Source organism: Brassica oleracea, chromosome C7, assembly GCF_000695525.1.
Source record: "Brassica oleracea var. oleracea cultivar TO1000 chromosome C7, BOL, whole genome shotgun sequence".
Classification (NCBI taxonomy): Eukaryota; Viridiplantae; Streptophyta; class Magnoliopsida; order Brassicales; family Brassicaceae; genus Brassica; species Brassica oleracea.
This window is the reverse complement of record NC_027754.1, coordinates 25,736,534-25,752,492: the sequence shown is the minus strand read 5'-3', so window position 1 is coordinate 25,752,492 and position 15,959 is coordinate 25,736,534. Positions and strand designations below refer to the sequence as shown.

The 15,959-nt window shown below is 37.2% G+C and overlaps 3 protein-coding genes across 3 annotated transcripts; 1 reads left to right on the top strand and 2 right to left on the bottom strand.

Moving 5' to 3' along the window:
* The first annotated feature begins 2,716 nt into the window (after nucleotides 1-2,716).
* Nucleotides 2,717-4,433, top strand: LOC106306093 (MATH and LRR domain-containing protein PFE0570w). Its single transcript, XM_013742562.1, has 3 exons — nucleotides 2,717-2,908; nucleotides 3,036-3,184; nucleotides 3,301-4,433. The coding sequence occupies exons 1-3, from the start codon at nucleotides 2,831-2,833 to the stop codon at nucleotides 4,268-4,270; spliced, it is 1,197 nt and encodes a 398-aa protein (XP_013598016.1). The 5' UTR covers nucleotides 2,717-2,830; the 3' UTR covers nucleotides 4,271-4,433.
* On the bottom strand, nucleotides 4,425-8,701 carry LOC106306092 (cellulose synthase A catalytic subunit 4 [UDP-forming]). The gene is made up of 11 exons (XM_013742561.1): nucleotides 8,583-8,701; nucleotides 8,303-8,495; nucleotides 8,081-8,208; nucleotides 7,931-8,000; nucleotides 7,679-7,838; nucleotides 6,970-7,582; nucleotides 6,754-6,891; nucleotides 6,540-6,665; nucleotides 6,248-6,460; nucleotides 5,275-6,162; nucleotides 4,425-5,183 (listed from the first exon to the last, which is right to left on the bottom strand). The coding sequence occupies exons 1-11, from the start codon at nucleotides 8,616-8,618 to the stop codon at nucleotides 4,596-4,598; spliced, it is 3,153 nt and encodes a 1,050-aa protein (XP_013598015.1). The 5' UTR covers nucleotides 8,619-8,701; the 3' UTR covers nucleotides 4,425-4,595.
* A 431-nt stretch (nucleotides 8,702-9,132) lies between these two features.
* On the bottom strand, nucleotides 9,133-11,203 carry LOC106301339 (acid phosphatase 1). The gene is made up of 3 exons (XM_013737709.1): nucleotides 10,625-11,203; nucleotides 9,853-10,062; nucleotides 9,133-9,493 (listed from the first exon to the last, which is right to left on the bottom strand). Exons 1-3 carry the CDS (start codon nucleotides 11,047-11,049, stop codon nucleotides 9,316-9,318), a joined length of 813 nt encoding a protein of 270 aa, XP_013593163.1. The 5' UTR covers nucleotides 11,050-11,203; the 3' UTR covers nucleotides 9,133-9,315.
* Nucleotides 11,204-15,959: the final 4,756 nt, after the last annotated feature.

The window sequence follows — 15,959 nt, the reverse complement described above, 5'->3', positions numbered from 1 at the left end:
GAATTTCTGTAGAGAGACCAGAGAACACCTTTCTCTGTACTAGACCGATCAAAGCAGGCTTGATCTCGAAGTCCTGCCTAGTGCAGGGTGGAGGAACTATGGCAGAACGAGTAGTAAGGATGTTGCAAGGAAGGTTTCTCTGCTCGATTAAAGCAGTTTGCGCTTGTTGTTCCTGCTGCTACTGAGCAGCTTGTTCCTGCGCTTGAATGGTCTGCTGCAACTGTTGCATCTGCTGCTGCATGAGTGCCATTGCACCAATAAGATCATCCTGATTGGCTTGATCACCCATAGTGGTGTCGGTTTGCCTTGGCTGTTGACGATTTGTTCTTTCTCACCTTGCTAACTCCTGGTTGGTAAAAGTAACTCTCCTTGTGCGTTTCTCCGAGTATGTCTACTGGTCATGCACCTGAAAAATTAGCTGCAACAAAAAGGATAGAGCAAGTTAGAGGTCTTAGACTAAATAATTAACTGAAAAATAAAGGTAAAAAATTGGTCCTCGGCAACGGCGCAAAATTGATATTACGTGTATACGCACACTAATTAACCTAATGTGCACACTACCACAATCGAATGGTATGTCGATGTAGTACTTTAGGATCGAATCCACATAGACCAATGATTACATTTTATTTCTATAGGATCAATATCAAGCTAAAACAATATGAGGGTTTTAAAGTTGATTTCGTAACAAGCAAGTAAGAGATTGCTTTAAGGTTTTTCAGATGATTAAGAATGCTAACCTAGGGTGGTTTGATTGGGTGTTAAACAAGTGTGAGCCAAACAATTATTCAAGTTCAATTAAGAGTAAGTCCATAACTCGGATCACTCAGGTTGAATCAACCCACTCTCGTGGTATTGATTCCCTTGCAAGTCGGTCTTGATGCCTAAACTCTCGTTTGGATCAAGACGCGCTAGCAAGCTTTAGAGATCAAGTCCGATATGTTCACAATACATTCTAATATCTACTCTCGCTGACTAGGGATGCAATTCTCATTCATAACAGATCTAGCAACCTATTACACGGTTAATGAACAGGTTAAACCTAGGATCTAACATTAAGCGGCCAATTTAATGCAAGCATTAAGAATAGTTATGAATGAAGACAATCAAAGGATTCACTTATCTATGTTTAACTCACGGATTTAACACCCTAACACCCTAGACTAAGCAAGTGGATTACTCAGCCATGGACAGAGAAATCACAGAGATAACAGATGAAGAAAACATTTCTGAATTAATAATAAAACGCAAAGAGGGTTTAGAAATCTTCTCCAAAGGATGTAGAGATTCTTCTCCCTTAACAAGAGTACAAGTTTTCTCTCTCCAAAATCTCTCTAAAAAGTCACGTAGAATGTCTAGAATAATAAGAAAATATATATTGCAGGGCTCTGGCGGCTGCATGAGAAAAAGGGGGAAGCCCTAGGTAAAATCCCGAAATATTTGTAAACTTCCTTAAAAATCTCTGTCGCTGGAACAGGCACGCCAGACTGCTCTGCACGACTGCTCTGCGTGAAAAACTCCAAATTGCACTATTTTTTCTCTTCTTTTCCTCCCACTAGTTTATCTCCCATCCAATGCAACTCCAGACCTGTAATGACTCGAAAAGGACTAGGAAGACTCGATAAAGACTTGAAAACCAATTAGAAAATATATATACAAGATGCCAAAAACACCATATATCAGCTTCTCTCGTCATCACCTTCTTGTAGAATCTCTTCCCCACGATCGAACCCGTCATGAAAGACGTCGGCATCGTCACCGAATCCGCATCGTTGTTCCGTCGTGGGTTCGGAGCTTTCACGAGGATGGGCTTCTCGTTTTCCTTGTCGAACGTGAGCGGAGATGAGGAAGAAGGTTCCGATGACTGACCATCGGATTCGGGTTTACGAGCAGACAACGATCATCGTCGGATCGATTTGGATATTTCTTCTCCAACATCGATTTCTCAGAGCAAAAACAAAAACAACGCCGAAGAGGAAGAGGGAGAGGAAGAGAGAGAAGACAAAAAAATTAGTCAATAATAAAGTTACACGTATGGAGTTTTTAGTGATTCCAAAGGTGTTGGTTTAAGCAGCGGTTCTCTTCTTTTTTTTCCATTTATTTTTTTGGTTTTTTTTTAAGAACTCCCTTTTAATGGAGGTGGACCATCATTAACCCCAGTCTCTTAACTGGGGTTTTTAGCTTCGGCTAAGAGACAATTCTTAGTTTTTCTTAGATTTTAACTAAGAAAAGTTAAGAACAGTCTCTTAAATAAGAGATATAAGAGCCGTCTCTTACCTAAAAAATGTAAAAAAAAAGTGTCAAATCATAAGTTAAGAATTCTTAGAGCATGATTATTGGGGGTTTCTTAGAGTGGGGTTTTTAGCGGAATATAAGAACCCGTCTCTTAACTTTTAACTAAAAAAGTTAAGAACCGACTCTTAAAACTCATATTTAAGAACCAGTTCTTAGCTTTTTTAGTTAAAAGCTAAGAGACGGGTTCTTATATTCCGATAAAAATCTCACCCTAAGAACTCCCCAATAATCATGCTGTAAGGCCTATCAATTATTTTTATTTTTCTTTATAGTAAAGCGAGGGTCCACGGAGCAACGGTCCAATTTCAAAGCCTAATGTGTGGGGTCAGAGTCAGAGACTCAGACATTGTAACGGTCATTTTCCTTTTTCCCCCTCAAAATAATTATTTTAATAAAAAAGTAAAAATTAAAAAGAAAAGGAAATCGAAAAAGAGTAAATAAAAGATAACCAAATCAATGTCGACTCTATAATCTTGGATCAAGAATTTGTGAAAGCTCCTCGAAGGAACTCTCTATCTTCTACTCTCTGGAAGGAATGGGCTGCTTTCCAGGTTGCTTCGGTGGCCGGAAGAATCGCCGGCGTCAGAGGCGCAGGGATGAGCCTCGTTCAAACGTAAGTTCTCTTTCTGAGTTGCTTCAGCTAAAGCTAGCTGATTTTTCTGTATTATCTTGACAAAGTTTCAGCTTTAATTTGTGTTGGGTTTTGTCTGATCTGAAGTAATCTTTTTTTTTTTGTGTAGAAAATCTCTGAGGGTTCTACAAAGGATGTTCAACTGAATCTTAGTGTTTCTATTGTTGAGGAAGTTCCCAAGTCTGCAAAGAATGTTAGGATTCCTGCTTCTGTTGAGGAAGTGACTAAGGTTTCTGTCATTCCGACCACTGACATCTGGTTAGTCTTGTTATGTCCTTTTAGACGAAACTGTTGACTCTTTGTTCTTGCACTTAATATCATGTTTTTAGCGTGAACAGATTCGAGTTATTGATTTTGTTGTTTTTTAATTGCAGTGAAGAGAAAGTTGAGGAGAGAAACAGTCCGAGTCCAACTCGTAAGAGAGTGACTTTTGACTCCAAGGTCAAAACTTATGAACACATAGCAGTAGATGAATCTGTTGAGCTCTTTGAAGAGGAGAAGAAGAAGGACGAAGAGGTGAAGCCTTTGAAGTCGAGTCAGGCACCATGTTCATCAGAGGGGAGCGATGTTACTTCCAACTCGTCAAGCTCTTATCCTTCAAACCATAGATACCAGAATTGCAGAGAAAGTGACGACGAGGAAGAAGAGGATGCTGTAACAGATTGTGATGAAAGTGATCTAGAAGACATTGATGATTATGGTGATCTGCTTGATGAAGACTATTATGATGATGATGATTATGAGGAGAAGCAACACAACTTGGATGATAAAAAAATTTACACCGAGGAGATTGCCGATAATGTTTTGAACAAAGACAAGTCTAACACGAGTGCAAGAGACAGAACCGGATATGTCAACGCTGTACTAAACCCGATCGAGAATCTCTCCCAATGGAAAGCTGTGAAATCCAAGGGTAGAACAATGCAGACGCAGTCTCGAAAGGAGAACGTGACTCTCATCTCCGATCAAGAACACAAACTAAATGCATCCTTCAGCTTAGAGGAGCCTCAGGGTGTTGATGAGTTACCATCATTCAGCATGAAACAGAAATCAAGAGATGGAATCAAGAAACAGAGATCTCAAGAAGTACCAGCTGTTGACGCTAGTCTCTCAACATGGTTATCCACATCGCAGACCACGACCAGCGGATGCAGCAGCATCGTCTCTATGGGTGTTCAAAGCTACGATGAAAGACCTATACTGGGCGCGTTGACTTCAGAGGAGATAAAACAGTTCTCAGCAAGGAAATCTCCAAGGAAATCTCCAAGTAGAAGCCCTGAATCACCTATTATCGGAACAGTTGGTGGCTATTGGAACAGTCAATCAATGGCCATTAGGAGGTAGAGAGAAAGTATGGCGTCCAAGCTCTAATGGCTCACGGTTCCACACATGTTTGGTTACACTGAGTGAAATATCATTTGTTTAAAGATTAATTGGCTTTGTGTGTGTTGTGTGTAATAAACTAAATCGTTGTGTGTTTGTTGCATATGTGGTGTGATTCATTTTATTTGTTTGTATTTTATATGATCCTTTTATCATAACTTGTTTGCTCAAATAAAAGAAAAAACACCCAAACAGAGTAAAACTAGCCCCATACAAGATGGCTAAAAAGGGCGGCCAAAACGCAAACGCGATACAAAACGCACATTTATAGTCTTTACTTTACTCTTCAACAGTCGACGCCACACTGCTTCAGTAACGGACCAGTCTGTTTCGCCAAAAACGGATCGATCCGAACCCAAACCAGCGAGAAAATGGACGCCAAGAGGATCGACCAAAGCACAACGATCGTGGGAGTTCGGTTCTGTCGACCCATCAAACCCTTGAGGAACGGGTAAAGATGAACGATGACCCAAAACGCGAAAAACAGCTTCCCGAAAAGTGGTCCCCAGGAGCCGTACCCGTTGTTAATGGCGTCCGAAACGCCTGCCACGACACCGACCATGTTGAGGATGATGAGAGTCGTGGGAGGGATGAGAAGAGTTGTCCATTTGAAGAGGTAAAGATCTCCGAACTCGTCGGCTTCGTCCGAGGCTCCTTTGGATGTGACGGTGAAGTTTGTGTCGACTCCGAAGAGGACTTTGAGGAGACCTTGAAAAACGGCGAAGAGGTGAGCGGAGACTCCTCCGATCACCCAGAACTGCTCGTTACGCCACAGGTCAGTGATGCTCACTTCGCTCCACCGCAGCTCCAAGATAGCCGTCGCGATGATTGATAGGAACAGCGCGAGGAACCATATGCTCGCAAAGTTGTTGATCTGATCATCAAATAGAAAATTAAGGGTCTAAAATGTAAATATTATAAACATTAGGGGTAAAAACATAAATATTTAAAAGTATCAAACTAACCGTTGGAATGATGAACTTGCCGGTGAGAAGACAAACCGCTGGGATAGTACAATAGGCGAGCAGAGGAATAGAAGTGAAAGGGTAGACAATGGTGTTGATGTAAGCGAGACGTTCTAGAATCTTGAGCTTGCCTCCCCATGCATACCATAACGGACAATGACGACTAAAGAAGATTTCGACCGAACCAAGCGCCCATCGAAGCACTTGGTGCAACCGGTCAGACAGATTGATCGGAGCTGATCCTTTAAAAGCTGGTCTTTTAGGCATACAGTAAATCGACTTCCAACCTCTACAATGCATCTTGAACCCCGTAAGGATATCCTCTGTCACTGATCCGTAGATCCACCCGATCTCTTTGCCCCACTCAGTCTTCTCTTCGTATCCACAGCTAATGACGTGAATCGCTTCTTTGATGAGTGAGCTCGTGTTCGTCGCCTCTGGTAACCCTCCTTTCTCCATCAGCGTTGACGCGATGAACACAGGAGACATTCCGAATCTCTTCTCGAAGTTCTTCTGCGACATTAGAGACGATTTATCGTGCTCGTCGTACCCTTCAAGCCCTTCTTCGATGTCCTCAAGATCGAATATGGCTTCGGTCGATCGTTTTCTCGAATAGCTCATCGTCGTTGCACTATCCTTCTTCTTCTTCCTCCTCAGTCCAGATAACAAGCTCTTGATCCCTGACTTCTTCTTCGAGTCTGACTTCGGTTTGCCACGCCTACCTCCGCCGCAGCAGCAGGAAAGCCACGACGGCCAGCAGTCGCATGTCATCTTCTTTCGTTTTTCAGACACGGGTGGTTCGTATCCGTACAGTGCTGGTCTGTTGAATACACATCCTGTTCCGACATAGACTGGTCCTTGAATCCCATCTAACCCTCTCATGTTTATCTGCGACAAAACATAACTGGTTTTTAGTTTTTTTTTTTGTAGAATTAGAGTGTTGTTTTGCTGATAATGGTTGATGATGACTTACATCGAAGAAGACGATGTTTCTGTTGGCGTATCGATCATTGCGATCGATTCCATCGAATCTCTGAGGGAACTGAACATAACAAAGCTTTTTCCCGAGCTGTGGATCCATCAGGAAGCACATTGATTCTCTGATGGCTCTACTATTGTTGATGTAATGATCACAATCCAAGTTCAGCATAAATGGTGCATTTGTGAGCACTGCAGAGACTCGAACCTGGCCCAATCCAAGAAACCACTATCAGTAAAAACGGTTACTTGTTTTCATAGGCTTACTTGTTTTCTTGCTCACTTACCATTGCATTCATGGCTCCAGCTTTCTTGTGGTGAGCGTAACCAGGACGCTTCTCTCTCGACACATACACTAGGCGTGGCAATTCGTTACCGTCAATATCATAAGCTCCTTCCTTTCCTAAGTACACCTGAAGAATATCAAAGTAGTTTGTTTCAGAGTCTTTAACGGTGTTAACGAAAGAGAAGAAGCTGTTGGAGGGTTTTTTTGTATGTGACCTGAATCATCCCGGGATGATCACGAGTGTTGTTCCCAGGCCATGGTGTACCATCTTGCATCACCCAACCTTCTTCTGGCTTCTTCTGAGCTTTAGCCACTAAAGAATTGATCCTCACTTTAAACTCTTCATATTCTCTCTGCAAAACAATTGAGAAGAATGTAAAGAACCGTTTCGTGACACGCAAGTAAATATATTTCTTTTGTTTTCACTGAACCTTCATTGCTCTACGATCTTTGACGAATGTAGTTTGGACTTTATCCTTCAAGTAATCAATCTTCTCAGAGAAGTAAAACTCTGGAGCTCTTGGCTCAACGTTGTACTTCTTGCAAAACGGAACCCATCTTCTCGCAAACTCTGAAGTTTCAGACAACGTATCGAACAGGAGCATGGAAGCACCGTCATCAGACACATAGCAGCTAACCTTACTCACCGGATAATCAACGGCCAAGATGGAGAGAATAGTGTTGGCTGTGATAATCGGAGGCTCCTTAAGTGGATCCACCGTACTGACAAACACATCAACCGGTGCAAGCTTGTTCTTCTCGCCATCCCTTTCGAATCTCATAGAGAGACGGTCAAGGTAGGTCTCACGGTTAATCGGGAACCATTTAGGGAACTGATCAAGAATCCAAGAGAGTGCGAACCAGATCTCGCAGATGACTGAGATCAGCCAGAGAGGGTAGGCGTCTTTGGCTGGTGTCAGGATACGGAAACGGAAGAAGAAGACTAAGATGATGAGGCGGAGAACGATCACGATCCTGTAAGGACTGATTTTGCTTGATGAGATTGGGACTTTTCTCCAGAGAGGTTGTCTTGCATCAGCATCTCTGTAAAACAACAACTTAGTTACTTGCGCTTCAAGTTTTTATTATTCTAGGTTAAAAGAAAGATTATATTGTGTTTTTTTTTTTTTTTTTTATTACAGGAATTCTTCTTCATCAGTTTGGCTGTCTTGATCCTTTGTTTGTTCTCCTTTAACCAATAAACCTCTCTTCTCTTGCCTCGCTTTCCATTTATCAACTCGTTCTTTCCACTCAGCGTCTGTGGCGCCATCTCTCTCACCTTCAAACTCTCTCCCTAACACTTCAAAATTAAATCACACAAAGACAGGCCTCAAAGTTTGCTCTTATACTTCTATATGTAATATATAAACCACACATGTATACTAAACATACCACTTCCGGTGGAAGAAAAGGCACGGCCATTTGGACGCCATTGCTGCTTACTGTTGTAGTCTCCATTTTCCTGCAATACCAAAACATACTCAGAATCTTTATTTCAATTAGGAAGAAAACTGAAAATATAGATCAAAGTCATTAAGTTACCGATCCATAGGCAAAATTCTGGTGAATGGAGGAAGTATCCTTGCGATTCTTGATATTCAACTCATCGTCCGAATCAACATGACCATTGTTTTCTTCTTCTTCATCATCTCCAGCAATGGTTGGAGAGCCTTCAAGCAAAAACAGTTACCCAATTTGTCAGTGAAGCTAGGCTAAATCTCTTTTTATTTTTATTTTATTTAACAGGGTTAGATCTAAATTTACCTTTGTGGCGTTTATAGGGAGTGTTGCATTGAGGGCAACATTTGTTACCGTTGCTACGCTCATACTCGTAGCACGGTTTGCAAACAGGGAATGCGCACACGTGGCACGCCACGAATGTCTGGCCATTGTCGCCGTCTTTGACCTCGTCCCTACAGATTCTACAGATCTTTGCCGAGAAGGACGAATGACGATGCTGCATTCACCAAATGAAAAAGTTTGGTAAAGAACAAAACGTAGGAAAGAAGTTTCGATATTTGTTGTTCTTGTGTTTCTCTTTTACCTCATCGCCGAAGCTGGCCATGGTGTTTGGTTCCATGGCGAGGAAAGCTAAGCTCCGAAGCAGAGCAAAATGAGAGATAGGAAAAAAAAATGTATGCGACTATGTGTTTTGATAACTGAAGAAACCAAAGGGAACTTTGGCGGTAATATAAGCGAAAAATGTTAAGATGAAACTAAAGGTTGTACCAAACTGTGAGGTGAGGTTGGGTCTGAGGTTTGTGTCATAAGATAGCTTCAAGAGACAGCAAAAAAAGATTTGGTGGAAGAAGAGGACAGCTCTGTTTAGTCAAGAGTTTATTTTATACATTTATTTGCTTGAGAGCTTCCAACTTCTTCTGATGTTTGTTACTCGTTTTAGTTCTTTACAATTTTAATAACTTAGAGTAGCTTTCAAGTTATCATGTATACCTACTTAAGTCTCTGCTGAATGTATATACTTTGATCTTATATTTGAACTTCATCAGATCCAATCAGATATAGAAATGTGAGGTTACTTTTAAAAAGAGCCCATAATCAGTTTCACAAAGGCCCAAAATAGTAACACAAAGAAGAAGAAAAAAAAAAGCTGAATTCAACTGAAACAAAGATGATATTGGTTCATATATCACTCATAAGCGTTTGACTTGGTATATAAACCAGAAATGACAAAAAAAGAAGGGAGAGAATCAAAGACTCAAGAATATGATTGAAACTCTGATCTTATTTTTTTGGTTAGGGTTGTAAATATGATTTCATCAAGCGATGTAGTAGATGGAGTTAGGGAGCTTGAAGGTTCTCTTGGGAACTGGACAACCTGCGAAGCTGTTCCATTGTGAACCCATCACTCCCCAAACTCTGTATCCAAGACTTGTAAGCCATGTCCTCACATCTGCTTTGTATTGGCTCACACTCTTCTTCTCTTCCTCTTCTCCCCTACAAATTTACGGTTTGACAACTTTATTAGTACCCGACCCGGTTTACAATATTATACCAGAAAGCTCGAATTATGTTGGTTGCTCATCATAGATTTATATGGACCTTGACATGTAACATAGTGGTTTGAACACGCATTGTTACCGTGCCATAAGTCAAACCTTTAGTGATGTTAAGGTGAGTGAATACATGGACTCATCATAAAAACAAAGTGTATCCTGAATTGGTTTCAGTTTCGGTTTTATGACAACAGTTAAAAGAGATTAGAAATGAAATTTCTGTTTTACATGATAATGAACCTATTTATATACCTACTCAATCATAACAATCAAAAGAGACTTGAACCGAGGATTATATACCTGAGAAGAAGGTTAGACCAGCCGTGGTAACCGACTTCAATAAGGTTTTCGACGGTGGCGGATCTGAGATACTCTTTACGAGAAGAGACCAAAAAGATTTTAAAGCCTCTCTCTCTAATCTCGTGGAACAGCTTCACCATGCTTGGAACCGCTGGTGCCTTTCCCAAATTTTGCCATTCCTCGAACTTGGTCGTGTTTAGTTGCTCACCACTGATTCAAATCATTGTAGCATTTCAGTCCCGGTTACTATAAACCGGAGCAAAGCGAACCAGAAGAGAGGAATGATAGATGTAGGCAAACAAACCGAACTAAACCGCTACTAAACCAGATCTCAAACAAGCTTTGTTCTTATAACCCGATTGCTTCCAATGTTTTATGATTATCAAACAAAACCAACTGATATGAGATCTATTAGTGTAACCAAACCTATTCAGATCCAATCACATCATGCTTTGGTTATATATTTATTACATTAAGCCATATTATTTTCGTAAACCAAAGTCGAAATAAACATTTTTTTGTTTATATATATTGATAACTAAGTTCTACCACTTATAAAAAAACAAACTAAAATTTTGTCAAATCCAAACTTTGTTATAAGTTATAACATTTATAAAATTATATATAATGGACTAAAATAGAATTACTCTGCTTAAAACATATATATATATATATTTCAATAATTACTTTCACCAAAAAAAACTCAAACTAAGATTTTCTCAAATCAAATCAAAGCGAACCAAATCTAATATGTTACTTTCAATTTTCTTACCCGAAGCATCCGTTGCTCTTGTGGTAAGGAATGGTGGAGAGAAGAGTGTCATCAATGTCAAAGATCCAAGCATCCATTCCATCACATTTCTTCTTCTCGCAACAAGTTTTTCCGAGGTATAGGATGGCTTCATCAACGGCTCTCTCCACGTCATCCTCGTATTGAGATGATGTCATATACTTTTGGACGAACCAGACGCACTCCTGCGGCACCACCGTGAAGTCTCTGATGTTGTGAAGCTCCACGTTGACTCTCCAGCTCTCGCAGTATCCGTTTAGGTTTGATACTTTCAACGATCCTACGCCGTTTTGCCTGGTGGTTGGCTTGCCTCCTTTGAGCTGGTTTAGGATGTTCCAGTCACGAGCTGAGACAATTGCGGTGAAGAAGCACGCGAGGGTTAGCGAGAGCAACAAAGATCTAGCCATGTCGATGATGACTTGATCAAGTTGACCGATGAAGAAGATTTACTTGTTTTGGCGATCTGTATGTAATATGGTAATGTCTATATATAATAGATAGAGTGTCTAGTATAGCGTACAAGTGTCACATAACAAAAAAGAAGTATATAACAAAATTTTGTTGCACTATTAGTTTGTCTATCGAATTAGTTTCACTATCAATAGAAACAAAAATTGTTGGAATACATTACAGAAAATTGGAATATAGTTTTTATACGATTTTTTGTCTAAGTACCTTTTCGATATCTACAGATCAAGCCTATCATTTTCATGTGACAAATAATTTACATTAAAAAACTATGGGATAAATGTGAATGACAGCACATTTTAGATAGATATATAATAACTCTAATAGAGCTGTGAGGACAGTGGGCACCATGTCTTGATGTGAAATAGGCAAGAAACATCCACTCCAGCTCATGCAAATTAATATAACCAACCGTCTCGGTCGTCTATATAAATGTGTGCTTAGCTAATTTTTTTTTTTTTTTGTGCTTATCTTATTACATACTTCTTTTATGCTTAAAGCTAATTACATACTTATACGATCAGATTTTTATTAGAAAACATAATATATACTACCTACCAAAATAATTTCATAGTATTAATATATATATGCACACATACACATAGATTGCTGTGTAACATCAAATACATAATCAGTTGATCCGATCTCCGAGCACATAACACAATATTGGTGCTGCGGTTATCTCTACCATAATAGTTATTTGAAACCGATAGTATATATGTTGCATAAGACCAGTGTTTTTAAAACCGGACCGACCCGATGGTTGGACCGGGTTCGACCGTGAACCGGTTATATAGCCGGGTTGGTCTAGTAATTGGTTCGACCATGAACCGGCCACATAGCCGGATTATATTTCAAAGTTATTAAACCAATAAAAACCACTAAAACTATCAAAAATCTATAAATCATCCATATAAACAAGAAACTAATTTATATTTATAATATTTTATGTTCAAAATTGATTTATATTTTAACTATGCATCATGTTTACTAATAATACTTTTATATTTACATACTAAAAAATATTAAACCATATTATTGAACCAGGTTTGACCCGGTCGAACCATATTGAACTGTGACCCAAAATATTTCTGGTTCAGCTTCCGGTCCGGTTTTAAAAACACTGCATAAGACAAAATAAGCATACATATATTATTAATTTATGTTTTTAGTTTTTTTATATTAAATGATGTCTTTGTAATATTTAAACATAAATTTAGATCAAAAATTAATCTTTGCAGTTATAATAAAAATTAAAATTAAAAGTTTAATAAAATATTTTGATATAGATTTAATTTTTTTAATTAAAATGATATAGGGGTGGGTCATAATTGTTTCCAATTCCAAAATCTTAGCACCCCTTAAAAGCAAATAAAATAAATTTATAAATACATAAACTATATAAACATATTTGAAACTATAATTTCTATTAAAATAAATTTGTTAAATAAAACTAATCTTGCGCTGTTGTTATTTATTTATTGAATTTGACACGTAACCGTATATATATTTGCTTTCACTTTAATTTTTTTATTTGTACTAATGGTAATATATATATATAAATTTAAATATATTACATAATTTTTAATACATAATAATTTTATTTATTACTTTGAATAATTATATTTTGTGATTTTAATTGTCTATTATATCACAGTGTATCATATAAACAAATGTAATATTTATAACTAACTGGACTTATATTGTGAAAGCATTATATTAATAATTTATGAATAAATTATTTTTTATTTTATTTATATGTTATATAAATTGATTATGATGTGTGATTTTTATTTTATTATTTATTACTAATAAATATTAAAAAGTATGTAATATGTTAATATGAAATCTATTAGGAAATCTATTGGGAAATTTATTTCGGTTAAGATTCAATTAAAAAAATCTATTATTTAAATTAGGAAAATACATTAAATAAGCAGACCCGTGAACATTAGGAAATTATCCTAGGGTATTTCTCTTTTGTTTATGGTATGTTTTGATTTGAACCAAATAAATAGGGAAGTCTAAGATTTGCAAGATTTTTGATCGTTTGTGAATTTTGTTTCCAATGAAGATTTTGAATATATTTCTGTTTTGGAATTCCATTTATAAAAGTATTAGATGTTCAGTGGTGATGAAATAAAGTAAAATAGATGTAAGACATTATGCAAATTCGATAGTTGCTATGAACAAATCTTTAAGAATGTTGTGAATTATTCATAAAGTTTACATTGTTTTCAATTACGATCTCACCTTATTGAAATCGATCTTTATAATGATTTGGGCTTATTTGATATTGCAGGAGAACTGATATGGTGGCAAAGGAAATTTTTGTATACGTGGAAAAGAACAACATATCCATATAATATTTTGTTCACTTCAATCTCGGTTGTTTGAGTTATTTTAGGAAATATGAGTATTCGTGTAAAAGACAGCATTTATTAATGTTAAACTAATTAAATTCTCAATGGCATTTCGTTGTAAATAATGTGCAACTATAATCTATATGTATATTTTTGTTTTAATAAAGTAGATTGTCTCACCATATGTACTTGGTCCCACTATTCATAGTAATATTGCTTAATTAATTTGATATAAGCTGGAACCATTTAGATTCAAATAGTAATTATTAATCATTATCTGAAAGAGATACGTACACAGTTTCTAACATATTATATGCGTCTTTTAAAATATTCATGGAAATTCAAAACAAGTTCACACGATGAGCGGGAAAAATGGTCTTCTCGACCCTTAATTTTTGTGACGTGCCATTTCAGACCAAAACAAAACATAAATGCTAAAATATACTTAAATTAGAGATTTATTTGAATTTTCGACAGAACTTCAGCCTGTAGCATGAAAACCAACCTTGACTAGTCAGACGTTAACCAAACTTAGTCGGATAATACGTGGCATTAGATTTGTCAAGCAGAAGGAGAAAACAACGTCGTTTTGATTCATTAATCAAAACATTTTGTTTTAAATGTGGGCAAAAATTAAAATTAAAAAAACTCGATTCTCTCTCTCAGACAAGAACACAAAAATCCAAGAAACTTGAAGAACCAAAGGCTTTTTTCGAGGTAATTCTCCCATAGCTTGTGTTATGCAAGAATAATTTGTTTAGTTAGGCTATAGATGATGAAATCAACGATTTGAGTTAAAATTGATGAATGTTACAGTTGGTCGAAATGGGTGATCGAGAAAGAGGATTTCCTAAGATATGTCGTTGTGGATAAGCTGTCGTAATGAAAACGTCAAAAACTATGAAAAATCCTTGTAGATTGTTCCATGCTTGCCCTTGTGGAAGAGATGGGTAAGTGTCGACATGTAGACAATTTTTTATATTTTCGGATATGAGATTTAATATTGTTATGTTACAGGATTAGTATCATACTTTTGAATGCACCAATGTGAGTATGGTTGAATAGCTTGATTGACTAAGCATATAACATTGAAGGATCTTCAATCATACTTCATAAAGCAGTATGATTGGGTCGAACAGTTGCCTTAGCTCTAGGTGACCACTGTCTCGTTTGAATCTCAAGATATCTTCGTCTTCCTCACTATCAGAATTGGGAGGCGTGTTATGATAGTCAAAATCTTAATCTTCATCCAGAAAGCCATTCACATTTATTTCTACTTGGATCTCTTCTTCGCGAGGTTCCTGAAACTGATCTTCCTCAACATAATCTATTGTGTTCATGACTAGGAACATATTAACAATTCCTTTTCACTCACCCGGTTCACATCTTTCTAAAATCAGCATCTCTAACATGGATCAGTTTCTATCTATCCTTGTGATCCTCAAAAGGAAGCATGTACCACAACTTCTGGATATATAATCCTTCCCAAAACTCATCAGATAAGAATGTGAACAACTCCTCCGGTTTGCATTCAATGGTTTTCAGATCCCCTCCAATATACCCAACATCACCGGTTCTTTTCTTCACTCAATATCCACCGAAACTAACATTAAACGTTACAATCTTGAATATTCCGTACAAGAAAAGTAAAAATTTCAACATTAAAACAAATTCAACTCTCTCAGACAAAATTAAAACAAATTTTCATCAAAAAGTTGGTAAGCACTGCAAAATCAATCTCGGTCTACTTGAAAATTCGCTACAAAACTAAATTTATCTTCAGTATAAACCTATACCATGATCATAAAATCTAGACTAAACCAATTTTTTTGTTTCTTATCACTAACGGTCAACGATCGGAAAATTTCAAGAAGAAATAAATTAACTATTTGAAAAATCGTTAAGACCCTCTACATTCACTTCGAAACTCTCCTTCAACGCCCTAACACTTTCGTCCTGAGTGAAAGGCCTTGGAATCTTCAAGGTGCTCTGTGTTTTCGAGTTTTTGTGAAAAAGAATCGAGTGTCGAAGAAGAATAACAAAAAGGCTAGGGTTTGTAATTTTAATTTTTCAAAAATTTAAAACGACGTCTTCTCCTTCTACTTGACAAATCTAATGCCACATGTTATCTAACTAAGCTTGGTTTAACGTTTGACTAAAGATAATTAAATCAAAATAGGTTTTCATGCTACATAATAAAGTTCGGTCTAAAATCTAAAGAAATCTATAGTTCAGGTATATTTTAGCAATTATATTTTGTTTTGGTTTAGAAAGGCACGAAACGGAAAAGTAGGGATAGAAAAACCTTTTTTTTCCCACGATGAACTATACAGTTTTTCCCTGATATTTATTGAGGAATTTTATGTAGTAAAATTTACAGATCTAATGATTGTTGCATTACTTTTTTCTGGATAATAGCGTAATTCTCACACATGCAGTCGTATCGGCTATTCATAATAAATCTATACTATTCTTAAAAAATCTAC

What these genes read in the sequence shown, in the direction of transcription:
- LOC106306092 (XM_013742561.1), bottom strand. Translation starts at nt 8,618, where the DNA reads ATGGAACCAAACACCATGGCCAGCTTCGGCGATGAG. An exon ending in TGGCCAGCTTCGGCGATGAG is followed by an intron (nt 8,496 to 8,582) that starts GTAAAAGAGAAA and finishes TGGTGAATGCAG; the next exon opens with CATCGTCATTCGTCCTTCTC. An exon ending in TCCCTATAAACGCCACAAAG is followed by an intron (nt 8,209 to 8,302) that starts GTAAATTTAGAT and finishes TTTTGCTTGAAG; the next exon opens with GCTCTCCAACCATTGCTGGA.
- LOC106306093 (XM_013742562.1), top strand. Translation starts at nt 2,831, where the DNA reads ATGGGCTGCTTTCCAGGTTGCTTCGGTGGCCGGAAGAATCGCCGGCGT. An exon ending in GGGATGAGCCTCGTTCAAAC is followed by an intron (nt 2,909 to 3,035) that starts GTAAGTTCTCTT and finishes TTTTTTGTGTAG; the next exon opens with AAAATCTCTGAGGGTTCTAC. An exon ending in ATTCCGACCACTGACATCTG is followed by an intron (nt 3,185 to 3,300) that starts GTTAGTCTTGTT and finishes TTTTAATTGCAG; the next exon opens with TGAAGAGAAAGTTGAGGAGA.
- LOC106301339 (XM_013737709.1), bottom strand. Translation starts at nt 11,049, where the DNA reads ATGGCTAGATCTTTGTTGCTCTCGCTAACCCTCGCGTGCTTCTTCACC. An exon ending in AAGAGCAACGGATGCTTCGG is followed by an intron (nt 10,063 to 10,624) that starts GTAAGAAAATTG and finishes GATTTGAATCAG; the next exon opens with TGGTGAGCAACTAAACACGA. An exon ending in TGGTCTAACCTTCTTCTCAG is followed by an intron (nt 9,494 to 9,852) that starts GTATATAATCCT and finishes GTAAATTTGTAG; the next exon opens with GGGAGAAGAGGAAGAGAAGA.